This window comes from Silurus aristotelis, assembly GCF_946808225.1.
Source record: "Silurus aristotelis genome assembly, chromosome: 15".
NCBI classification, from domain to species: domain Eukaryota; kingdom Metazoa; phylum Chordata; class Actinopteri; order Siluriformes; family Siluridae; genus Silurus; species Silurus aristotelis.
Window position 1 is genome coordinate 3,783,017 of NC_139588.1, and position 25,900 is coordinate 3,808,916.

General features: G+C 41.3%; 2 protein-coding genes across 4 annotated transcripts in view; both read right to left on the reverse strand.

The window, feature by feature from the left end:
* The window catches only part of LOC310738441 (uncharacterized protein), a gene marked incomplete at its 5' end in the record, with an annotated part of 500,089 nt that overhangs the window by 338,167 nt on the left and 136,022 nt on the right, over nucleotides 1-25,900 (reverse strand). The window lies entirely within an intron of this gene.
* Nucleotides 4,621-25,900, reverse strand: part of LOC310738129 (NACHT, LRR and PYD domains-containing protein 1a allele 5-like) — a 22,654-nt gene continuing 1,374 nt past the window's right edge. Inside the window, exons 2-11 of one of the 3 annotated variants that reach the window (XM_083563115.1) lie at nucleotides 22,378-22,551; nucleotides 16,818-16,846; nucleotides 16,579-16,652; nucleotides 12,726-12,802; nucleotides 12,119-12,624; nucleotides 6,287-7,468; nucleotides 6,056-6,166; nucleotides 5,817-5,961; nucleotides 5,560-5,604; nucleotides 4,621-5,464 (exon numbers count right to left, since the gene is read on the reverse strand). In XM_083563115.1, coding sequence (XP_083419241.1) covers nucleotides 12,393-12,624; nucleotides 12,726-12,802; nucleotides 16,579-16,652; nucleotides 16,818-16,846; nucleotides 22,378-22,551 — 586 coding nt within the window. In that variant the 3' untranslated portion in view covers nucleotides 4,621-5,464; nucleotides 5,560-5,604; nucleotides 5,817-5,961; ... (1 more) ...; nucleotides 6,287-7,468; nucleotides 12,119-12,392. The remainder of the gene's footprint in view (nucleotides 5,465-5,559; nucleotides 5,605-5,816; nucleotides 5,962-6,055; nucleotides 6,167-6,286; nucleotides 7,469-12,118; nucleotides 12,625-12,725; nucleotides 12,803-16,578; nucleotides 16,653-16,817; nucleotides 16,847-22,377; nucleotides 22,552-25,900) is intronic. The other 2 variants (XM_083563113.1, XM_083563114.1) reach the window with 2 other exon arrangements.

Below are 25,900 nucleotides of genomic sequence, written 5' to 3' on the forward strand. Positions count from 1 at the left end.
AATCCAGGTTTTCTGACTTACGTTTCAAAATATAAAATTGTAACCTTTTGGGTTAAGAAAAATAGGGTTACACTTCAATGTAGAGCTGCAACTAATCAAATAATTTTTTTTCTTAGATGTTTTTCAAATTCAGAGTATTTATTTATAAAAGTGTACTTTAAAACTGCAAAAAACACATACTGTATTGAGTTTAGCTATCATTAATTTTGATAGTTTAAAGTTTATAGTAGCTGTGTCACTCGTGGACCAAGAGTTGGAAACCTTAGTATCTTTAGACACTTTATTAGATTGAATACACAAAGCAGAGGAGCTTGAGGAACAGCATAAACCAGCGAGTCGGTAGAATCCACAATGCGGGTAGTCCAAGGATGATCGCCAGTGTGAACCGTAGATCAGACAGTGAGTGAAACTAGGCTCCTTATAAAGGGGAGAGTAGATTGGAGAAAGGTGAAGGTGATTAGTAGGAGGGCGTGGCTGTGCTAGTGTGCTGAGTGTAGGAGGGAGGCGTGGCTGTTGGTTCCCTGACAGTACCCCCTACCCCAGGGGCGGCTCTTGACGAGAAGAGGTAAAACAGGTGTTTATGGATTTAGAATACAAAGATTGTAAGGATTGGCTGCATATATTTTGTATGTTTTCCACTTGTTATTAAAAATTTATTCATTTCATGAGTTCATTATTCTTTTTTGGTGATGATGCAAGAACCGATTCTCCTGCATTATAGTTTCAAGGAAAGGTAATTCAGGACCTTGTTTCTATAAATCTCATTTAAAACTAAAACCATGATTCCATAATTAATAATAATAATATTTTTTTTAATTCTCATTTAAAACTGAAAATCTTGTTTCTATAATTATTATTTAAAACTTTTTCTTCTTCTTCTTCTTCTTCTTTCGGCTGCTCCCATTAGGGGTCGCCACAGCGGATCATCCGTCTCCATACCACCCTGTCCTCTACATCTGCCTCTTTCACACCAACTACCTGCATGTCTTCCCTCACCACATCCATGAACCTCCTCCTTGGCCTTCCTCTTTTCCTCCTACCTGGTGGCTCCATCTTCAGCATTTTTCTACCAATATAATTCATGTCCCTTCTCTGCACATGTCCAAACCATCTCAATCTCGCCTCCCTCACCTTGTCACCAAAACATCCTACATGTGCTGTCCCTCTAATAAACTCATTTCTAATCTTGTCCATCCTCGTCACTCCCAACGAAAACCTTAACATCTTCAGCTCTGCTACCTCCAGCTCCACTTCCTGTCTTTTACTCAATGCCACTGTCTCTAATCCATACAACATCGCAGGTCTCACCACAGTCCTATAAACTTTCCCTTTTATTCTTGCAGATACCCTACTATCACAAATCACTCCTGTCACTCTTCTCCACCCACTCCACCCTGCCTGCACTCTTTTCTTTACTTCTCTAACACACTCTCCATTACTTTGCACTGTTGACCCCAGGTACCTGAACTCCTCCACCTTCTCCACCTCTTCTCCCTGCAACCGCATCACTCCACTGCCCTCCCTCTCATTCACACACATGTACTCTGTCTTACTCCTACTGACTTTCATTCCCCTTCTCTCCAACGCATATCTCCACCTCTCCAGGCTCTTCTCAACCTGCTCTCTACTCTCACCACAAATCACAATATCATCTGCAAACATCATAGTCCAGGGAGACTCCTGTCTGACCTCGTCCGTCAACCTGTCCATCACCACTGCAAACAGGAAAGGGCTCAGGGCCGATCCTTGATGCAGTCCAACCTTCACCCTGAACCAGTCTGTCGTACCTACTGCACACTTCACTGCCGTCACACTGTCCTCATACATGTCCTGCACCACCCTCACATACTTCTCTGACACACCTGACTTCCTCATACAATACCACAACTCCTCTCTCGGCACCCTGTCGTACGCTTTCTCTAAATCCACAAATACACAATGCAGCTCCTTCTGTCCTTCTCTATACTTCTCCATCAACATCCTCAAAGCAAATAAGGCATCTGTTGTGCTCTTCCTCGGTATGAAACCATACTGTTGCTCACAGATGGTCACCTCTTCTCTCAGCCTGGCTTCCACTACTCTTTCCCATAACTTCATGGTGTGACTGATCAACTTAATTCCCCTGTAGTTACTGCAGGTCTGCACATCTCCCTTATGCTTAAAGATCGGTACCAGCACACTCCTTCTCCATTCCTCAGGCATCCTCTCCCCTTCCAGAATCCTGTTAAACAATCTGGTTAAAAACTCCACTGCCATCTCTCCTAAACATCTCCACGCTTCTACCGGTATGTCATCTGGTCCAACCGACTTTCCATTCTTCATCCTCTTAATCGCTGCTCTCACTTCCTCCTTACTAATCCTATCTACATCCTGCTTCACCAACTCCACATCCTCCAACCTTCTCTCTCTCTGATTTTCCTCATTCATCAGCTGCTCAAAATACTCCCTCCATCTTCTCAACACACTCTCCTCATTAGTCAACACATTTCCCTCTCCATCCTTTATTGCTCTAACTTGCAGTACATCCTTCCCAGCTCGGTCCCTCTGCCTGGCCAATCGGTATAAATCCTTTTCTCCTTCCTTAGTGTCCAACCTCTTATACAGCTCCTCATGTGCCTTTTCCTTGGCTTTCGCCACATCCCTTTTTACCTGCTGCCGCATCTCCTTGTACTCCTGCCTACTTTTCTCATCACTCTGTCGATCCCACTTCTGTTTTGCCAACCTCTTTCCCCTAATGCTCTCCTGCACTTCCTCATTCCACCACCACGTCTCCTTGTCTTGCTTTCTATTTCCAGATGTCACACCAAGTACTTTTCTAGCTGCCTCCCTCATCACTCCTGCAGTAGTTGCCCAATCATCCGGCACCTCTTCACCACCACCAAGCCCCTGTCTGACCTCTTCCCTGAACCTCACACTACACTCTTCCTCCTTCAGTTTCCACCATCTTATTCTTCTTTCAATCCTTACTTTCCTCCTCTTCTTCTTCGCCTCCAAAACCATCCTACAGACCACCATCCGATGCTGTCTAGCTACACTGTCCCCCGCCAACACCTTACAGTCTCCAATCTCCTTCAGGTTGCATCTCCTACACAGAACATAATCCACCTGTGTGCACCTTCCTCCACTCTTATACGTCACCCTATGATCCTCCTTCTTCTTAAAATACGTGTTCACCACTGCCATTTCCATCCTTTTAGCAAAATCTACCACCATCTGCCCTTCCACATTCCTCTCCTTAAAACCATACCTACCCATCACCTCCTCATCACCTCTGTTCCCTTCACCTACATGCCCATTAAAGTCTGCCCCAATCACCAATCGTTCTTTCCTAGGTACACCATCTACCACTTCATCTAATTCACTCCAGAATCTTTCTTTCTCCTCCATCTCACAGCCAACTTGTGGAGCATAGGCACTGATGACATTTATCATCATCCCTTCAACCTCCACCTTCACGATCATCACCCTATCAGAAACTCTCTTCACCTCCACTACACTCTTACTGTACTCTTCCTTCAGAATCACCCCTACACCATTTCTCTTTCCATCCACACCATGATAAAACAGTTTAAACCCACCTCCAATGTTCCTGGCCTTACTCCCTTTCCACTTGGTCTCCTGAACACACAACATATCTACCTTTCTCCTCTCCATCATATCAGCTACCTCTCTCCCTTTACCAGTCATAGTACCAACATTTAAAGTACCAACCCGAACCTCTACTCTCCTACACTGCTCCTTTTCCTGCCGTCTCTGTAGACGTCTTCCTCCTCTCCTTCTCCTCCTTCGGCCAACAGTAGCCCAATTTCCACCGGTACCCTGTCGGCTAACGATACCTGTGGCGGTCGTTGTTAACCCGGGCCTCGACCGATCCGGTATGAAATTCTCATTTGTGATCCGCATATTTGATTTGGCACATGTTTTATGCTGGATGCCCTTCCTAACGCAACCCTCCCCATTTACCCGGGCTTGGGACCGGCACTAAGAGTGCACAGGCTTGTGCCCCCCTAATGGCTGGGTTATTATTTAAAACTTTTTATAATTCTAATTTTAAACTAAATGTTTTTTTTATACCTCTTTTTTTTTACTTTTTTGAGTTGATCTATTGATTGACTCTTCAGGTTTGAATAGGCTCAATTCATTTACTATGAAGAGCCGGTTCAGAGATCCGATTCAAATAACCGACTCACTTGTGAACGACACATCAAAACAGGAATCATCCACTGCCTCAGATGTGGGAGAGTGAAAATGCTGCTCTTTATTAGATTTATCTTTTTATTCATGTATGAAATAAAAAAAACAGTAGCGCTAATAATTAATACATAGATGAATAAAATAATTGTAAATGTTTCTGCTAAATATATTTTAATAAAAATCCTTTTATAAAGTACCTCAGATAAGTAGCTAACGTTAGCGGCTAGCAAAAAATTAGCAGAACTTTTCCCGAATTTGTAAATCAGTTTAATCACTGCTGCCTCATAAACGCTGATTCTTTCAGGATATTTAAATAAACTGCCATAAAATTTTATGTGAATAAAATGTATGGTTTTTAGCTTGTAGCAGCTAGCTGTGTTAGCGTCTCCTGAAGAGGACAGAGGAGTGATGAAGGTCAGTAAAGGATTTATTTGTAATAAAATCGATTTTATTGAAGTACCAATATGTTCTATATCATAGTAGTGCTTTCAAAAATGACAACAAATTATAAAAAAGTAGCAAAAACATCCAAAATACAAAAGCAAGACAATATTGTATAAATGTTTGGATGCCTAATTTTAATATAAAAATTTGTCCATGTTTATTTATGTACACCAGTTATGATAAAAACACTGGCCATTTTATTAGGGACACCTGTACACCTACACATGTATGCAGTTCAGCGCTGCAGTGTATAACCTCCTGCAGATACTGGTCCAGATCTTCAGATCATTTTCACATCAAACATCAGAATGAAGAAAAGTCTGATCTCTGTAACATGGTCTTTAGTACCAGATGGGTTGGTTTGAGTTTTTCAGATACTGCTGATCTGCTGGAGACTGTAGAGATACACAGAGTGGTGCATTAAAACAAAAACACTGAGTGAGCGACAGTTCTGTGGGGAGAAACAGGAGCAGACAGGAAGTCTAGAATAACTCATGGTGATACTGCGTCAGCTAGAACCTTAATAACTGAGCTACCACTTTCTCTTTGAGGTTCCTTTAAGCATTGCTTGACCCATTCTCCAGCTCATCCACTAAGTGAGGATGTTTCTTCTTTAGAATTATATAAAATTCTTCTTTCACAGCTCTAAAGGTGAGGCAGTTGGTGTACAAGATTCTCATTTTCTCCTTTGATGTAGCTGCTGCACTGATTGTACTGTACATTTCACCATTAATCATTTCCTTGGATAGGAGACCATCTGCAATCTCCATTACTGAAGAAACTTTCTGTATCAGAATGTCTCTGTGTTTATCCACAAAGTCAGCAGCTGAAAGACAGATGAACATTTTGATGTTTTGGTATAAATATGTAGATGCATTTGGGAAGAACAGCTGAAAGTGCTAAAGTTTTAGGATATTTTACCTGTTTTCACCATTTGGGGTGAATTGGCTTCTTGGCTCTTGTAACCTGAAGTGATGAGATAGAAAGTGTAAACTTCAGTATAAATACACAGCTATGAGGAGAAGACAACATTAAGCCTTAAGAATATTTTGGAGTTTACAGCATCCATGAGAGCATCTTTTATTTAAACAGCTGAAGGTACATTTCTCCATGCCAGAAGGAAGTGGACTTCTGGTGTGTTATACTGGATTAATGTACTGAAATGAACTTTTGGCTACCTGTAAGAAAGACCTGGCGAGATGCCCACACCTCCTGGTCATGTTCATCCAAAAGTCCCAGTGTGAGTTCTTCAGCTTCATCAGAAAGTATCACCTCAAATGTGGGGTGATAGTTGGGGGCAGAGTCAAGCTCAAATATCTCAGTCTAAGGAACCCAAAGACGTGTGAACAGACTGCTCCAGAATGCAAACTAAAAACCAAACAGTCTGATTTCTCTACACATGTGGAGTGGAGTTTACCTGCGGCTGACATTTATAATGCTCACAGCGTGGCCTGTAGGGTTTTGTAGGGACCAGCTGACAAGTGGAACTGCTCTCAATATACATGTTGTGCTGAAATTGATTCTGCACCTTAAGAATGGATATATTTCAATTAATTTCTAAATATGAGTAGTTTTTTAATTCTTTGAATAATTAAATACACGTATTAAAAAACACGGTTAGGGTTAGTGATTAATTAAAGCAGGTTACCTCTATAACAGGAACATTTTTGGGCAATAAGTGCATGTGCAGCTTTCTCTTCTTTGTCCTTCCAGGGATTTCTTTGTAGAAAAGAAGGACCTGTGCCTTGATCGGTTTGTCCTTGTATTTTTTTTTTTTTTAGGAGTCCAAAGAGAGAGAGATTTTTTATGTCTATGATCACATGTGTCTCTGTCACTTTCAGAGGCTGAATGATCTCCACATTCCCATCAGAGAAATGTGCCACAGCCAGTTCAGTCTGATTTTTATCTGCAACACATGAACAAGAAAAAGCTGAGAAAGATAAACAATACCAGCATTGGCAGATAATCACTTACCCCTGGGGCAGTGTGAGTAATGGATTGTGATTGGCTGGAAGTTCAACACAGATATTTTGTAATCAGTTCTAAATGTATGTGCTACTTATAAATAACTGTAACCATATTAACCTACTGATGCAGTTTCATACAGAGGGAGACAGATATTGTACAGATGAATTTGGAGACGAACTTTCAAATAAGAAATATAAAGAAACAGCATCAGGAGTTAAAAACAAGAGCTTGAGTAATTAACATTTATTATACCTCATGTAAATGTTATCTTCCGGCACTACTTTATCTCTATGTGATTCAGAGCAGCAGAATTATAAATATAATGAGTGGTATATATAAAATGCGTAAGGAATTACATTAAGCGTTATTTTGTTAAACAGCGTTATTTTATTTAAGCGTTCATTTTGAGTTATTTTGATCCATTCAGTCAGTTTTGCTCTGCAAACATCAATAACAGTTTTAACATGTCAATGATGAAAAGTGATTATGGAAAAGACGTTACACTGTTTTAATGCTCTCAGCTTCATTTCGAGCTGTTCTTTACTTCCATATTGTGCACTAACATCTTGTAACTGGATTACTTATAATTACTTATGTCCTGGATGTAGCAAACCCCCAGCCAGACAATGAGAGCTTGTTCCCGTTCCAGCTAGGTGCTTAATTATCCCTTACTTTTCTTGAGAAATTTGTACAATTTCAGAGCATTTTAGTGACATGAGGTCTTTCCTTTTCCATGTGTGCGTCTCACTAACTAGTCCCACCTTTCTAGATGCGAGATTAACGTTCCACTATGGGGGCGGAGTTAAAGGACTATACCACATTAACGGAAGAGACCAAACAAAATGGAGCTCAAAAGAATTACCTTATTTAGGCTTTTTTTTTTTAGAGTTAGTTACACTCCCACCAATCATGAGTAAATAATGGGACGTACACAGACTGCATTATGCACGAATGATTTCAACTGAAAATTGCCTTCCCGGAACCCGTATAAGGACAAAGACAACTTATGCCAGAGTTGGAAACTTGGCAATAACTATGTACTTTTATGCACTATAGAGGGAAGGAGCAGATTTAATTAGACTCCAGCAACAGAACAAGCTTCGGGATTGGGCGCTCAACTTCTGACAACTCATAAAGACGCTCCCCTTTCTTGCCAAGCTTACGGTCACCAAGCTGGACTTTAACTCTCCGTACAAGTCCATCTTTGTCAGTAGTGGCTTTTGAAACTCTACCCAATCTCCACTCATTCCTGTGCAAATCCTTTCCTTTCAGTATTACAATATGTCCAACTACAGAATTACAATACCTCCAACCAATCTCCAAATTCCTTCTTGGAGCATGCCAGCGCTGTCTAAGAGCTATGTTGGCAAGCTATTCCTTTCGCCATCAACTCCAAAACTGTTCTGTAATGTATTGAACATGTCTCCACCTTTTCTTGCCAGTACCTCGTCTGCACATCTGAAGAATGATCTTTGCTTTGAGGACGACTGGCACTACAAACCCAAGAGGATCGTACAGAGAAGCCACTGTAGATAAAATGCCGCGTCATGTTGCAGGCTGTTCTTTGAGGCTGACGTTAAGCTTGAAGCGGTCAGACTCCACATCCCATTGAATCCCCAGAGCTCTCTCGAGTGGCAATTCATCAAATGAGAGCTCCATATCCTTCATGTTGGTGGCTCGTTCGGAGAGTGGTATACTCTCTAATACATTTCTGTCATTAGACACAAATTTATGTAGTCGGAGACCACCCATGGCGCAGAGTTCACGAGCTTCCCTGGCAAGCTAAATAGCATCTTCAGTGTTTGACACTTGTGAGCCCATCGTCCACATAAATGTCCCTCATAACAAATCTCGAGCCTTGAGGGTAGATGTCGCGGTTCTCCTTAGCTAGATTTTTCATCCCATAGTTTGCGCATCCCAGAGAAGAAGCTGTACCGAACAGATGCACGTTCATGCGAAACTCGGTGGGCTGTGAGTTCAAATTTCCTTGCTTCCACCAAAGGAAGCGCAAGAAGTTGCGATCAGATTCGACCACATGAAACTGATGGAACATCTTCTGAATGTCGCACATCAACACAACGGGGTTCTGTTGGAAACGGATGAGAACTCCACTTAAGTTGTTCAACATGTTGGGCCCAGAGAGGAGGTGATCATTCAAGCTTGTTCCTTTGTATCTGACTGAGCAATCAAACACTACACAAAGTTTATCTGGCTTCTTCGCGTGATGCACACCATGATGGGGAATGTACCATCTCTCCCCTTCACTCCCACCGTCATTGACCTGCTCAGCATCTCCCTTCCCGATGACTTCCTCCATGAACTCAACATAATGTTCCTTATACCTTTCATCCCATTGTAATTCCCTTTTAAGGTGAAGGAGGCACGTCATAGCTGAGCATTTGTTGTCAGGCAGGCTGGTTCTGGTTTTGAAGGGCAGAGGCATTTCATAATGTCCAGACACATTTTTCCTTATTCCCTTATCCAGTATGTTAAGGAATGTGATGTCGTCTCGTGATACAATTTTGCTGTCGTCATTGCCATCTTTGAAGTCAGACCCTAGAGTACGAATGATGTCGGTAGGAGTTAAGGGAGTTAGCTCTTTAACTGTAATTCTGTGGCACAGATGATGTGTGCTCAACGCATCCTTGGTTTGTAGTGAGCGCCCTACAATACTCCATCCTAAATCAGTCCTTACAGCGTAGGGTTCCTCGTCTTCTCCTTAAAGGACCTGCCTTGGTGCCATAGCTCTTGAGCAGTTGTAGCCGATCAAAAGACCTACTACACAGTCCTTTAGTGGTTGTATTTCATCCACTATTTCTGCCAGATGACTCCATTTTTTAGCCATCTCACAAGTGGGAATGTGAGAGCGGTTGACAGGTATGCAGTCCTTTGTATAGGTGACCGGAAGATCGACTTGAACTGCAGAATATATTTATATCCTCTAACACGAAGCCCTGAGACACCTTTGCTTGTGAGCACTGTATCCCTGCCACTCATAGTCGTCAACTTCAGTTCACTGGATACTTGTCAGCATTAGGACCATCACTCACTTCTTGGTCAATGAATGTAGTATCACTTTAAGTGTCGAGCATTGCATAGACGAGTTTCTCAGTGGTTGGATCATTTTTAGATGAAACCCAGACTGGTATCACCATAGATGTGTTTGATGAGCCTTCACCTGCTACACTGAGTGACGTTGAAGCAGCGCCTTGATTTGTTTCTGGTTCTGATGTAGTCCTTTCTCTTTTATAGTTGTCATCATGCAGGGCTGTAGGATGCTTTCCTTTACAGTAGTCACAGATAAGACGATGACGGCACTCTCTCACGCTGTGGCCGGGTTTCAGGCATCCATAACAGAGTTTCTTCTCCTTTATATAGTTGCGTAGCTCAACTAATACCATCTCAGTAAACTTGTAGCATGGGTGTAGTTGGTGTCTATTATCTTGACAAAGGATAAATGAAATCTTAACTTTCCCCTGTTCTGACTTGTGTTTTTCATTTTTTAGTGACTATTTGAGTGGTAAACACACTAGCTTTGGTTTTCTTCACATCTCTGAGGTTTCTCTTCTCAGTAATAGAATCTGACGAATGAAGGGCATGAAAGGATGTAATGGGATTACAAGCAATCTCGGCTTCATCTGACGCGAATCTAGCAAACTCTTTGAAACTTGGGAATTCTTGATTTTCATTTAGGCTTTGCGTGACTTGTCGGTTCCAGCGTAAAGCTGCCCAGTCTGGTAGTTTGTGAACGAGCTTCCGATTTTCTTCCCAGTCGTTTAATATGTCGTTATGGAATTCTCGGCCAGTTTGTGAGCTTCTCTCTAAACGCTCTCTGAATGGCGAATGGCTGGCCAAAGCGACGATTTAGTTTGTCCCATGCGTCTTGGTATGCTTCATCGTCATTTTGGTAAAAGTTGCCATCTAAAGCCTGTCGTGCTGGGCCACCAACGTACTTTTTCAGGTAGTATAGTTTTTTGGCTGGCGTGATTGCCCTTTGGTCTATGAGTGAAGTGAATGCTGCCTTCCATTCAACGAATTGTATGGGATTGCCATTGAAGACAATTGGCTCAGGAACAGGAAGCCTATTTAAGGCTATGTTGTCTTGAAAGAGCTGAGTGATAGAGGGAATGTCTGTATTACGGGGCGTTGCAACTTGAGAGAGGGGCACTGTAGTTACAGGTGTATTCTTTGCTTCCATGTTCCTTTCCTTCTTGAGATAAATAGCATCCTTGTGATCCGTCTCCCTTTCGTAGATCTTCAACTTGGCTTGAGCGGCCCTTATCTCTTTCGCTGCCTGTAATCGCTCCAACTTACGCTTTTGTGCCTCTAGAGCCTTGCGTTGTTGTTCCTCTAGCTCTCTTATAGATTCCTTTTGTTTTTCTTCTTCCAGCAGCATCTGATAATTTGCTTCCTTTACTGCAGTTCAGCTGCTGCATCCGTGCGTTTTACTGTCATGGATGAAGTTATGGAGTAGTGGTCGGACTGGCTGTGACTTATCCAAGAAGCTGCGAATCCATAAACAGACTTTGCAAAGTCGTGGCGGAGCAGGTCATGGTCTTTCCTGCGGCTCATCAAACTCGCTTTCCTTATTTATAGCTCTGCTGTATGCAATGTTTATGATTTCTGTGGTCACAGATTCACACGTATCAACTCTTCTTCTTTTGTCGGTGGAGGGTGTGTTGAGATTTCGAATTTCATAATAAATGTTCATCACGTCTTCTTTACTTTTCTTAAGCTCGTCAATGAGAGGCCAGCGCTGTCTCTCTGACATAAGTCTTTAGCTGATCACTTGCCTTCCTTGTGTGGAGCTTTCACTGTTCGTACATGGCAAACAGCCTTTTCTCTTTTTTCTTGGTCTCTTCATATTGATGCGCGAGCATCTTCTCTGTAAGATGGTATGTGCGTTCAGAGCGTCTTGGACCTTCAAGAGCATTATCATCCTTATTAAATTTGCCTTGGAGATCAGTTAGACATTGTTGTTAAACTTCATTTGTTTCCTTCAGACACGGTCACTCTGATTGGTCTACCATTATATGGGTTTCACCTTGTAAATCTTCATGCTGATGACCAGCCATCTGCTCCCCCACCATCTCATTTCCTGACTGTGACATTATCACTTAGAATTTTTAACTCTAATGGCGGAAGAAGACCCCTTAACAGATATGGAAAAGCCCTGAATATGAACTGTATAAACATAAAATATCAGAACATCAATTTAAGCAGCTGACACATATGCATGTACATATGGACACTAGAATAATTGTAAATGTCAGTGTAAATACCACAATGAACAAGTTATCAACATTAATATATCCAAATAAGGGAAATGTGAATGTTAAATCCTCAGTAAACACTGTTAACTAAGTGGATAAATGCAAAAATCCAAAAAAACGTCTCACTAACTAGTTCCACCTTTCTAGATGCGAGATTAACGTTCCACTTGGGGGCGGAGTTAAAGGACTATACCACATTAATGGAAGAGACCAAACTAAATGGAGCTCAAAAGGATTACCTTATTTACTCTTTTCTTAGAGTTAGTTACACCTCATTACTTACGATTGATTTCATGTTTATTTTTACACCATTTTACAATAGACATCGTCTCAGCAGCTTTACAGAATGTAAGAATTCTAGAATAAAAAATGTAAAGATAAGTGAATTATATGTATTTTGCCCCGATGAGCAAGTCTGGGGTGAAGACTCAAAAGGGAAACTCATTCTCATTTGGGTGATATCAAAAGTGTGATTATAAATCATATAAACATTACAACAGTTAAACTTTGATCTTAAATGACCTTACCAGAATTTATCTCACAGTGAGGAAGGTGCAGTTTACACATTGACCCCTCGGAGCAGTCAATGTTGTACAGGGGTCCTGCAGGCTGCATCTGTCCCATGCCGTCTAACTGAACACTGCCCCAGGACACTATTCTGTACAACACTTCAGCTTTCTCCTTCATCTCAAACACAAGGTTGGTGTATTTACACTGAAACTTCCCAGCACGAGAACAATGAAACCTGTAGAGCCAAAGATAAAAAACATTTAAGAAGTAAAATCTGGATTAGTTTTATGTTGTAACATCAAAAATTCACTTTAACGCCTTTAGCATATGTGCTACCTGTATCCACTGTTCCAGTCCTCATGGTGGTCTTTACCTAATTCAGGAGTAAACACGTCTGTTTCCCCTGAGTGCCCCTAAACAGATCAGATAGAACAATACACACATTTAAGATTAAAATACACCAATTACAAATACAAATTTGTGTTCAGCGTGTAAAAATATAGTTGTCTCACTAATTATTGGAGAGGAATTAAAACTTTCCATCAAATTTGTTGACCAGTGTTTGGCACAGCTGTCTCAACAGCACTGTTTATATTGAATAAAGCTTTTCTTCAGGACAGATTTTTCACTGATATTTATTTAAAGCATTTATAAATATTATGACCCTCTGAGAACAGCTAACAAGCATCCACTATCTTATGTCCTTTACATATTCCTAAACATTATTAAACTGGTCCTCCCTCTCCTCCTGTAGCTGGATGCATTAGATTTAACCTCTTAGTCTTCAGCGCCGTGCCAGCATGACCGATATCCCAGTGTTCTCAGGTGTTAATGTTTAACAATAGATGAAATAAATATGGAGAAGAGTAACTTGACTAACTATACATCATTCCAAAGCTCTGAGCCTCAAGCAGCGATGTCAGATCTCTGTTTTTCAAAGGAAAACGTATAACGAATTTATTTGCTGAATGTGTGTAAGCAGTACACAACAACAACATGCATAAAAACCGCACTACTTACATTAATATTGTAATAACGAGTCACAATCACATCCACTGCTGCTAATCCCGGTTTAATAGGAAAGATTAAGGGTCCAGTGAACAACATGCTGTAAAGCATTTCTGCTCCAAACAAACAATAGTGTTGTAATTTAGATGTTTACTCTTGTTTACGTCACAGAACTTGACAGCTGGTGTTTGTGTATTTCTGAATAACTTTTGCGTTAAAAAAAACCAACATCTTGGTGGTAAAAAAAAAAACAAATATGGCTGGTAGAATATAATGTTACAAAACAAATGAAACAACACACTAAAAAAATTAAATAAAAAAAAAAGTCATTGAAAGGCGGAGTCTCTGGTTTAAGCCTCCACTCTAAAGGCAGGTGTCATTGTGACATTTTGTTCTGCACCACCAATCATTTCAAACCTTTTATTTCCAGCCAGTAGCATTATGGAAACTAAATGATTGATGGAAAATGTAGAAAATAAGTGGAGGATTCTAACGATATACAGTTATGTTCAAAATAATAGCAGTACAATGTGACTAACCAGATTAATCCAGGTTTTTAGTATATTTCTTATTGCTACGTGACAAACAAGTTACCAGTAGGTGCAGTAGATTCTCAGAAAACAAACAAGACCCATCATTCATGATATGCACGCTCGTAAGGGCTGTGCAATTGGGCAATTAGTTGAAAGGGGTGTGTTCAAAAAATAGCAGTGTATGCCGTTGACTGTACAAACTCAAAACTGTTTTGTACAAACATTTTAATTTCTAGGATTTAGCAATCTTGTGAATCACTAAACTAATATTTAGTTGTATGACCACAGTTTTTTAAAACTGCTTCACATCTGTGTGGCATGGAGTCAACCAACCTCTCAGCTGTTATTCCACGCCATGATTCTTTAACAACATTCCACAATTCATTTACATTTCTTGGTTTTGCTTCAGAAACAGCATTTTTGATATCAAACCACAAGTTCTCGATTGGATTAAGGTCCGGGGATTGGGCTGGCCACTCCATAACATTAATTTTGTTGGTTTGGAACCAAGACTTTGCTCGTTTACTAGTGTGTTTGGGGTCATTGTCTTGTTGAAACAACCATTTCAAGGGCATGTCCTCTTCAGCATAAGGCAACATGACCTCTTCAAGTATTTTGACATATGCAAACTGATTCATGATCCCTGGTATGCGATAAATAGGCCCAACACCATAGTAGGAGAAACATGCCCATATCATCATATCATGGTGCCCATACCACCACCATGCTTCACTGTCTTCACTGTGTAGTGTGGCTTGAATTCAGAGTTTGGGGGTCGTCTCACAAACTGTCTTTGGCCCTTGGACCCAAAAAGAACAATTTTAATCTCATCAGTCCACAAAATGTTTCTCCATTTATCTTTAGGCCAGTTGATGTGTTCTTTGGCAAATTGTAACCTCTTGTAACGCACATGCCTTTTTTTTAACAGAGGGACTTTGTGGGGGATTCTTGAAAATAGATTAGCTTCACACAGACGTCTTCTAACTGTCACAGTACTTACAGGTAACTCCAGACTGTCTTTGATCATCCTGGAGCTGATCATTGGCTGAGCCTTTGCCATTCTGGTGATTCTTCGATCCATTTTGATGGTTGTCTTCCGTTTTCTTCCACGTCGCTCTGGTTTTGCTCTCCATTTTAAGGCATTGGAGATCATTTTAGCTGAACAGCCTATAATTCTTTGCACCTCTTTATAGGTTTTTTCCCTCTCCAATCAACTTTTTAATCAAAGTACGCTGTTCTTCTAAACAATGTCTTGAAGGACCCATTTTCCTCAGGCTTTCAAATGCCTGTTAGTGCTGGCTTCATCCTTAAATAGGGGCCACCTGATTCACACCTGTTTTTTCACAAAATTGATGACCTCAGTGATTGAATGCGACATTGCTATTTTTTTTAACACACCCCTTTCAACTAATTGCCCAATTGCACAGCCTTACAAGCTTGCATATCATGAATGATGGGTCTTGTTTGTTTTCTGAGAATCTACTGCACCTACTGGTAACTTGTTTGTCACGTAGCAATAAAAAATATACTAAAAACCTGGATTATTCTGGTTAGTCACATTGTACTGCTATTATTTTTAACATAACTGTATGGGAGGATTTTATTCCACACGTGTGTAAGTCTTAGTTTTATTACACTTTATAACTCTTGTTGGTCAAAGCAGCACATGTGCACATGAACCAGGAAGTGATGCAGCTCTCTGTTCTGCTCAAACACCTGTTTATAGTGCGTGCTAAGTGGACTTTGTTTACAAAAAAACAAAACAAAACAAAAAAAATGAACAGTCAAAAAGTTGTTTTATCTGAGATTTGCACAAAGCGGCAATAAGGAAAATATTTTGGGGGACAGAATAACAACAGCGACTGCATCAGTGTGTGTGTGTGTGTGTGTGTGTGTGTGTGTGTGTGTGTGTGTGTGTGTGTGTGTGTGTGTGTGTGTGTGTGTGTGTGTGTGTGTATATTCTTGTGATTGAAATTGCCACACATCAATATGAATGGTCATGACTGTAAAACAAGAGCTTGTCTGCTACCTGGCCATCAATATGAATGTTAACTCAATATCAATACCAAACATGTAGAACAAAAGCCTTTAATGGTCAGCAGTTTCAGTCCTTTTCTGTATTGCTCCAGGACTGATTTCATGTATTGATATATGAAGAATGTTTTTTCAATGCATGACATTTATATTCAACGCACTTCATCATCTATAACTTATCTTTTTATAATTTTTTAACTTTGAATAATGAACAGTAAAGCTCAACGTGTCTGTTTTTCAAAGATATTTAAATTGTGTTTAAAAGATATGTAGCACACTTGTATCGGGAACTGTTAACATTTAAATTTAGATAATGCATTTTCAGCTGTGAGTCCCAAAAGCTGTGGTCGAAGGCTATCAGGTTAAAACCCTGATGCCATACAAAGCCAGAAACAGACTAGCACTCCCTATTCTCTCAGAACTTACCTCACCCTGCACTGCACTGCACTAGGCTCCCTCTTATCCTCAACCACTGCTCAACTGGTCCCACCAACTCTCAGGATAAAAACAAGACTTTATTTTGATGTCCATACAGCTGAGTCTTGTGTCTTTCAGAATAGCTGCTCATTGTCAGGGAAAAGAAACATAGAAGAGTTCTTTTTAAAGATGCTTACCTGTACAGGGTTAGGGCTTTGTGTAGATGTTGATCTAATCTGTACAAGTTCCTCAGTTGTCTTTTTTAAATGCTCTATTACCAAAAAGAAACAAAACACAGAAATGTTTAATTCCTCAGTGACTTGAAAACTGTTAATCTGTACTAAGAATCTGAAATTGTAGTTTTTGTATATTAAACAGAAAGAAATAATTAATATAAATCAATGATTCAATATATGAACAGTTAATAATCACCCACCTGATGATGTACCTGGTAAATCGTCAAACCTAAAAAGAGAATCAGTGTCAACTACAATTAATGGTTTAAGGTTTTTTTAGCAGGTGTGTTCTGACCTGACATCTTTAACAAACAAGTGTTTAATTCAGATTTTTTAATAAATAACAGATCAGCACTGACATACACTATATGTTCATGGACACTTTAGTACAGTTGAACCCGGTTATGTCCCCGGCCTAGGGGACACCAAAAAGCATCGAGATAACTGATGATCGAGATAAACGAAAACCAATATTGGGGCAATATATTAACGTGCTTGAAATTTCTTTATGTACATGATGTGCGTTAATAAATGAGAATGTACATGCACGTGTTTTTAGAGGTTTTTTTACACAACAGCGTTGCCGCGATTTGTTTGATGAAGGCATGCTATAAAAATGTACATACATGTTTGCTAACAACAAAAGGCATAAGTACCAACTAACAGCAGAGTGTCAGGAATCCCCCTGCCACTCCTGTTCTCGTGCGTGCCCCGCCCGCATGCAGCTGCTCGCAATCGGGCTTCACGAGGAGCAGCTGAGACTCATCTCCGTTTCCCCTTACACCACCCATATAAACCCCACGCTGACCATCACGAACTGTCGGTTATTGTATGTACATGTGTGTAGTTTCGTTTTGGTCTGTGCAGGTTCCTGGTGGCTCGCTGCTCCGCGTATGCTTCCCACGCTACGCATCTTCTCCTTCCGGATTCCTCGTTCTCTCCACGGCGGCGTGTGCGTTTCCCGTCGCTCCTAGAACTTCTGACACTTCTCCTTCTCTGCCTCCGCACCGCACCCTGCACCGTGGATGTTATTGTGTTTATTCTTTTGTCTTTCGGACTGCCGTTTGCCGGTTTATCCCGCTCTGCGGGTGCTTTATGTTGGCTCTGCCCTTTTGTATAATAAAAACGCCGGCTTATATTTCTGCCTCCGCCTCCATATACGCCGCGTGACACAGAGATTTACCAGTATACAATACAAACCACCGTCGATTCTCAATACAAACCTTTATTATATTCTCCAACATTGCAAACACAAAGATCGCACACAAAATCACACAAAACGTGCAGGGTGTAGTTCGTTTTTACAAAAAGCTAACCAGTGGCAAAATTAAATTCTCGAGTCATTTCACTCTGACACAGCTCTGAAAAGTATTCTACACTTCCAACAAAGCTTCTGTAAGGCTTGATTTCTTCGCCACTTCCACGAGTTCTTCTGCGGCTGTGCAGTGCCGTCTCACATTTAGTCCACTTGTGAAAATAAAACACAAAAAACTAAGTGTCCCGAAAACTTATGACCATCAGGCTGAAGTAATCCACACAAACACACAAAACAAAGTGTCCGAAAACTTATGACCATCAGGCGGAAGTAATCCGTAAAAGGAAAACAAAACAAAGTGTCCAAAAACTTACGGCCGCGATGCCAAATGGGAGATAAGCCGAGAGAGAGAGAGAGAGAGAGAGAGAGATTGTGAATGGGAAAAATAGGGTAATTAAAAAAAACAAAAACAAAAATGCAGGACGCAAAAACGAGGAGCAGGAAAGTCTCAAACAGAAACGGACGCCAACGAGACAATCTGGCAGAGAGCATGAGGAATCCGTGTCTATTTATGCAGCGGCAAGATGGCGGCCGGGACGGTTGCGAGCTAGAGTTTGAGGAAGCCTGCGGTGCAGTCAGCATTCCAATTCATCCCAAAGGTGTTCAATAGGGTTGAGCATCAGAGCTCTATAGTCAAGTCAAGTCAAGTCAAGTTTATTTGTATAGCGCTTTTCACAACAGACATTGTCTCAAAGCAGCTTTACAGAAAACAACAGTGAAGGTGAATGGTGTGCGTTTGTCCCTGATGAGCAGCCGTGGCGACAGTGGCAAGGAAAAACTCCCTTAGATGATATGAGGAAGAAACCTTGAGAGGAACCAGACTCAAAGGGGAACCCATCCTCATATGGGTGACATCAAAAGTTTGGTCATAAATCTTTCAACAATACAGAACAATTTGTGATCATCATAGATCCAGCATCAGCTTCTCCATGCCAGGGCCTTTAAACACTCGGCATCTACTTCTCCATGATCATCCATAGGTCCATAATCTTCACGAGGTGGGACGTGACTGGAGCTGGCCAAACCTCAGGAAGCCTCGGGATGGGGAGAGAAAGAGAAGCAGTGGAGAGGAATTAGCGTAGCTGCTGTTCATGATATTAACAGCACAAGTTGATAATGTGCATGTGATCAGATGTTCTGGAGCACAAGGTTGTGATGTGATGTGTGTGATGTGTGTTATGTGTAGGCTTTGCTAAAAAGATATGTTTTTAATCTGCACTTAAACTGGGAGAGTGTATCTGAACCCCGAACACTGTCAGGAAGATTATTCCAGAGTTTAGGAGCTAAATGTGAAAATGCTCTACCGCCTTTAGTGGACTTTGCTATTCTAGGAACTACTAGAAGCCCAGAGTTTTGAGATCTCAGGGAGCGTGACGGATTGTAGCGTGTTAAGAGACTGGATAGATACATGGGAGCCAAACCATTTAGTGCTTTATAAGTGAGTAGCAGTAGTTTGTAGTCTATTCGAAACTTAATAGGAAGCCAATGTAGGGACGATAAGATTGGGGTTATATGATCGTATTTTCTTGACCTAGTAAGAACTCTTGCTGCGGCATTCTGAACTAACTGAAGCTTGTTTATTAATGATGCAGGACATCCACCTAGTAATGCATTACAGTAGTCTATTCTAGAGGTCATAAACGCATGGACGAGCTTCTCTGCATCAGATATAGATAACATATTTCTTAGCTTAGAAATATTTCTAAGGTGAAAGAAGGCTGTTTTTGTAACTTGATTGATGTGATTTTTAAAAGATAAGTTGCTGTCTAAAATAACTCCCAGGTCTTTTACCGTTGAACTAGTAGTTACAGAACAACCGTCTAAATGCAGGCTGAGATGCTGGAGCTTCTGTGTACTATTTTTTGGGCCGATGAGCAAAATCTCCGTTTTATCAGAATTTAATAGCAGAAAGTTATGGGTCATCCAATCTCTTATTTCTTCAACACACTCAGTTATGCGAGCTAATTGAGCTGTATCGCCTGGTTTGGATGAAATATATAGCTGGGTATCATCAGCATAACAATGGAAGCTAATTCCATGCCTTCTAATAATATTTCCTAATGGAAGCATGTATATTGTAAAAAGCAGGGGTCCCAGAACTGACCCTTGTGGCACGCCATAATTTACTAGCATTATCCTGGATAGCTCTCCATTTAAATCTACGAAATGGTAACGATTGGACAGGTAGGATTTAAACCAGCAAAATATCAGAATAGCAGAATATCTTCCCCTCTAACCCATGTAAAACATGTCTTCATAATGCTGGCTTTGTGCACAGGGGCATTATTATGCTGGAACAGGTTTGGGTTTCCTGGTTCAAATGAAGGAAAATTTTAATTTCACTGCATCCAGATTCATCCTTTATAACTGTGTGCCTCCAAATTTGTGCTAAACTTTGTGATCTGTACACATCTTGTGTGTCTGTACTCTGTTGTCACCGGACATGTTTTATTTGTCGCCGGAGATTTTAATCACTCAAATCTCAGGACTGTGCTTCCTAAATTTCATCAGAACGTGGAATTTGCAACCAGAGGAGAAAACACGCTGGATGTTGTTTACACAAACATCCGGGGCGCATACCAGGCGAAGCCCAGCCCCCACCTCGGGTACTCAGTCCACATCTCTGTTATGCTGATCCCAGCATACTGACCACTCAGCAGGCATTCAAGACCAGCTCGAAAGCAGGTGAGAACCTGGCCAGCAGGATCCATGTCTGCTCCCCAGGAGTGCTTTGAATGCACTGACTGGGACATGTTCAGGGAAGCTGCAACCAACGGCGACTTCATGAACTTGGAGAAGTACAGGTCAACAGTGACCAGCTGCATCGGCAAGTGCATTGATGATCTCCAAGACCATCACTACATGCTCCAACCAGAAGCCGTGGATGACCGCCAAGGTGCGTGCGCTGCTTAAATCAATAGACTCCACCTACAGCGCAGGGGACAAGAAGACCTTAAAGACAGCAAGGGCCAAACTGTCGCGTGCCATCAGAGAGACAAAGCGCACACACGCCAAGAGAATCCATGACCACTTCCAGGACAGTGGACACCCGGCGCATGTGGCAGGGCATCCAGGCGATCACGTACTACAAGACATCACCTGCTTGTGACCGTGACTCCTCCCTCCCAGATGCGCTGAACGACTTCTACGCCCGGTTTGAGGTGCAGAACAACATGGCGGCGAGTAAGACCACCCCTCCTTCCAGTGACCAGGTGCTCTGTCTAACCACAGCTGAAGTGGTGGTTAGAAGTGAGGAAAACTCTGTGCAGAGTTAACCCACGGAAGTCTGCTGGACCAGACAACATTCGTGGCAAAGTGTTCAAGGAATATGCACAACAGCTAGCGGATGTCTTCACAGACATCTTCAACGTCTCCCTGAGCAGCGCCATTGTATTACTTGCCTTAAGACGACCCTCACCCACCTAGACAACAAGGACTCATGTACAAACTCTGTTGATAGACTTCAGTTCAGCATTCAACACGATCATCCCTCAGCACCTGATTGAGAAGCTGAACCTACTGGGCCTGAACACTCCTCTCTGTAACTGGATCCTGGACTTCCTGACTGTGAACCTCAGTCAGTCCGCATCGGAAACAGCATCTCCAGCACCACCACACTGAGCACTGGGGCACCTCAGGGCTGTGTGCTCAGTCCACTGCTGTTCACTCTGCCGACTTCCAACTGTGAAGCAATGCACAGCTCAAATCACATCATCAAGTTCGCAGATGACACAACCATGGTGTGTCTCATCAGCAAGAACGACGAGTCAGCATACTGAGAGGAGGTGCAACGGGTAACAGCCTGGTATGGAGTCAACAACCTGTCTCTGAACTTCGAGCACCAAATTCCTTGTTCATCCTGAGAAGGCTGAGGAAAGCTCATCTCTCTACCCCATCCAGACAACGTACTACAGAGGGACCATTAAGAGCCTCTTGAACAGCTGCATCACTGGCTAGTTTGGGAACTGCACCGTCTCGGATCGCAAGACCCTACAGAGGATAGTGAGAACAGCTGAGAAAATCATCGGAGTCTCTCTCCCCTCTATCATGGACATTTACACCACACCAAGTAGTAAATAAAACTAATGTAGTAAATAACGCTAATGTAGTAAATGTAGTAAATAACACTAATGTAGTAAATAACACTAATGTGGTAAATAACGCTAATGTGGTAAATAACACTAATGTGGTAAATAAATAACACTGATGTAGTAAATAAATAACGCTAATGTAGTAAATAACACTAATGTAGTAAATAACACTAATGTGGTAAATAACGCTAATGTGGTAAATAACACTAATGTAGTAAATAAATAACGCTGATGTAGTAAATAACACTGATGTAGTAAATAAATAACACTAATGTAGTAAATAACGCTTATGTAGTAAATAACACTAATCATTACATCAGTTGCAGTGTTTATATAGAACAGATTATTACTCACTTCAGTGTCTGTAGTTTGTAACGTTTATTATCCTTCAGATCAGAGAGACACTTCACTCCTGAGTCTCCTACTTTATTCCCAGTCAGATCCAGTTCTCTCAGGTGTGAGGGGTTTGATCTCAGAGCTGAAGCCAGAGCAGCACAGCCTTCATCTGATACTCCACAATTATACAACCTGCAGATACACAATGACACACACTTCACTCTCTCAGTTTCTACACATTACACATCCTGTGTGTGTTTTAAAATGAGTGGTATGGATGTGTGGATGGATGGATGGATGGATGATAGCAGAAATATAAACAATAGATTGTGTAAATGAGAGAATTCAGATAAATAAACTGAATATTGAAACGGTTTATTCAGTGAAAAGGACAAGTCTGTTTCTTTTATGCAGTGTGTGTGTGTGTGTGTGTGTGTGTGTGTGTGTGTGTGTGTGTGTGTGTGTGAGAAAAAGAGTTTGTGTGTGAGAGACAGAGTGTGTGTGTGAGGGAGAGAGAGAGTGAGAGAGAGCGCGAGTGTATGTGTGTGTGTGTATATGTGAGAGTGTGTGTGTGTGTGTGTATATGTGAGAGTGTGTTTGTGTTTGTGTGTTAGAGTAAGTGAGAGATAGAGAGTGGGTGTGTGTGGGTGTGTGTGTGAGAAAGAGAGAGCGAGAGAGCGCGAGTGTGTGTGCATGTGTGTGTGTGAGTGAGTGTGTGTTAGAGTAAGTGAGAGAGAGATAGAGTGTTTGTGTGTGTGTGTATGTGTGTGTGTGTGTGTGTGTGAGTGTGTTAGAGTAAGTGAGAGAGAGATAGAGAGTGTTTGTGTGTGGGTATATGTGTGTGTCTGTGTGTGTGAGTGAGTGAGAGACGGAGAGTGAGTGAGTGAGAAAGAGAGAGAGAGAGTGTGTGTGTGTGTGTGTGTGTGTGTGTGTGTGTGTGTGTGTGTGTGTGTGTGTGTGTGTGTGTGTGTGTGTGATCATCTCTTAAGATCATCTATCGAAGGAGCATCCATCTCAGTGACGCTTCTAAAGTGTGAGCGGACCAGTGCCCCATGTACTGCATTGTCCAACAGGTCGTTCATTTTGGCCTTTTTGCTTTTGAGGGCTTCAATATGCCCTTGATATCCTGTGGACTCCAAATGCTGAAGCTCCACTGTCTCTATCTCAAGAGCTTTTAGATATCTGGCAATGTCTCTTGTGACATTAAGAGTGTACTGTTGACAGAAAATTTTAATTTGTGCCTTTGTCACATCCTCACCACTGCTGTAGGGAGTTAAAAGCTCCTTTTAAGGACGTTTAAAACAATTAAATAAAAAAATAAAAGACTCTCTAAAATTAGCATCTTCTAAAAGTCTATCAGTTTTATCAGTATCAGTTTTATCAGTATCACACTATCAGGTTTCATCAGAGTTTTTTCTGTTGACCTTCATTATCAGTTTTTTTAATCTAAAGATTTCCTGATCTGTAAAAGCTCCTTCTCCTCTAAAGTGACAGAGAGAGAGAGAGAGAGAGAGAGAGAGAGAGAGAGAGAGAGAGAGAGAGAGAGAGAGAGAGAGATAGGAAAAGAGGGAGGGGGATGGAGGAAGAGAGAGGGGGAGGGATGGAGGAGAGAGAGAAAGAGAGAGAAGGAGGGAGATGGAGGGAGGAGAGATTTTATTTTTTGGTCTCTTTATTGCTAAAAGGTAAAAAAGTTTTAGAAAAGTTGGAACATTTGATTGAATTGAAACTTTAAGTTGCAGAAAGCCGTCATGATCAACATCACAAATACATTAATTTATTCCCCATTTGCACTGAAAAGTTTCCATGTTCCTGAACATCTGCTGATATACAAACTGGATTTTTACTCGTGTTTGTATTAAACCCCTAAAAACAGCATCAATTCAGTTCATTCTTTTCCATTTCACTTCCTTTTCTACACAATCATATGATCATTTCACTTCCCCAAATAAAAAGTGCAGTAGTAGCTGAGTATCTTTCCTGCTCTTTGTATATTTGGGGCCATAAACAAAGTGTTTACATTTCCATGTGCGGCATCAAGCAGACGCCGTGTCCAGAGCGACGTCCAGAAGTGCTTTAAGCTTCAATACACTTTACATGCACTTTCCTGATCTCCCACCACTGACTCAAAGATTCAACAGATTCAAACCTCTTCTTCTCCTTTTTCCATTCTTTCCAAAAGTGTTTGAAGTTTTCACAGAATGTTTTTCCTGTAAAGTTTATGACTGAAATGCCAGTAGGAACTTCTGTGTTCTTGTTATTAGTGTGCACTCGACTGGGATTAGTTTACGGTATGAAAGTGTTGTAGGGAGAAGATCAGAGTGTGTGACCGTGTTCCTCATGGTGTGTGTGATATGTAGAACATGTCTAAACGTGCTGCAGAAACCCTGCCTGTGGAGGAGGTTTTCTCTCCATCTGTCTGAGAAGTTCAGGGATTTAGTTCTTCCTCTTGCTGATTTAGCATGTGGTCTCCCCCCAGGAGAATAAAGTCCATCTACTAGTGTTTTCTTCAAAACATTTACAATATTTACAATATATTTATAATAATTTTATTTATATAAATATTATATATTATAATAATTATAATATTTATAATAATATTTACAAACAAAACATTGAAGTGGTTGATTTCAGCTCTCACTATGAGAGTCTACCTGGTTCTACCTCATCCTGTGAGAAGATTTGTGCTTTAACATTAGGTGAGATCAGAAAGACGACTCCAGCACTAATATTAGATCCATGACTCAAGATTTTTCCTCCTTTCCACCACAAGCCCCAATCCACCTCATTGCCCTCGTCACTAAGTGTCTCCTGCAGGAGGCGAACATGTTTTCACCAGAAGACACAAACCTTTCTAGATGGGGAAAGAAATCGCTTACTTCAACACCTTCTTTTTCTTTAGTCCAGGGGTGGGCAATTAATTTTTACAAGGGGCCACATGAGAAACCAGAATTGTATCAGAGGGCCACACCAACGATAACATACTTAATTCTGCTCAACAATAACTTGTATTTGACCTCTTCAGTGAGAATAATCCAGTCTGTTCTGGGCTTGAACAAGGGCATTGAAATCTGGCTGAATGTCTGAGGTGGCTATGTGAAGGACAGCTGAGAGGTGCTCATCAGTGATGGAGGATCTGTGTTTGGATTTGTTGAACTTCATCACTAAGAATGTCTGTTCACATACATAGGTAGATCTAAAGAGGACTAGAATCCTCTGAGCATGCCTCCTCAGGTGTGGAAAGTTCTCCTCTTTGAGGGAGGAGTAAAAGTCCAGCAGTGACACTGACCTGAAGTGCTCTGCCAGAAGTGTGTCAGATTGGCACCTTCACTGGAAAACGTTCTTGCCTTTTCAAAAACGTCCGCTACAGACGGAGTGCGCATTCCGGATTGACTTCTTTTCTGCGCCGCATTCTTTCATATTTAGAATCGGGATGTTTGGATTTCAGGTGATAAATTAAACCCGACGCGGAGTGCAGATACATCCCCTTTTGAAATTTCAGCATTGCAGGTTTTTCAAATCGCTATACGTGGGTCTTTCTCTG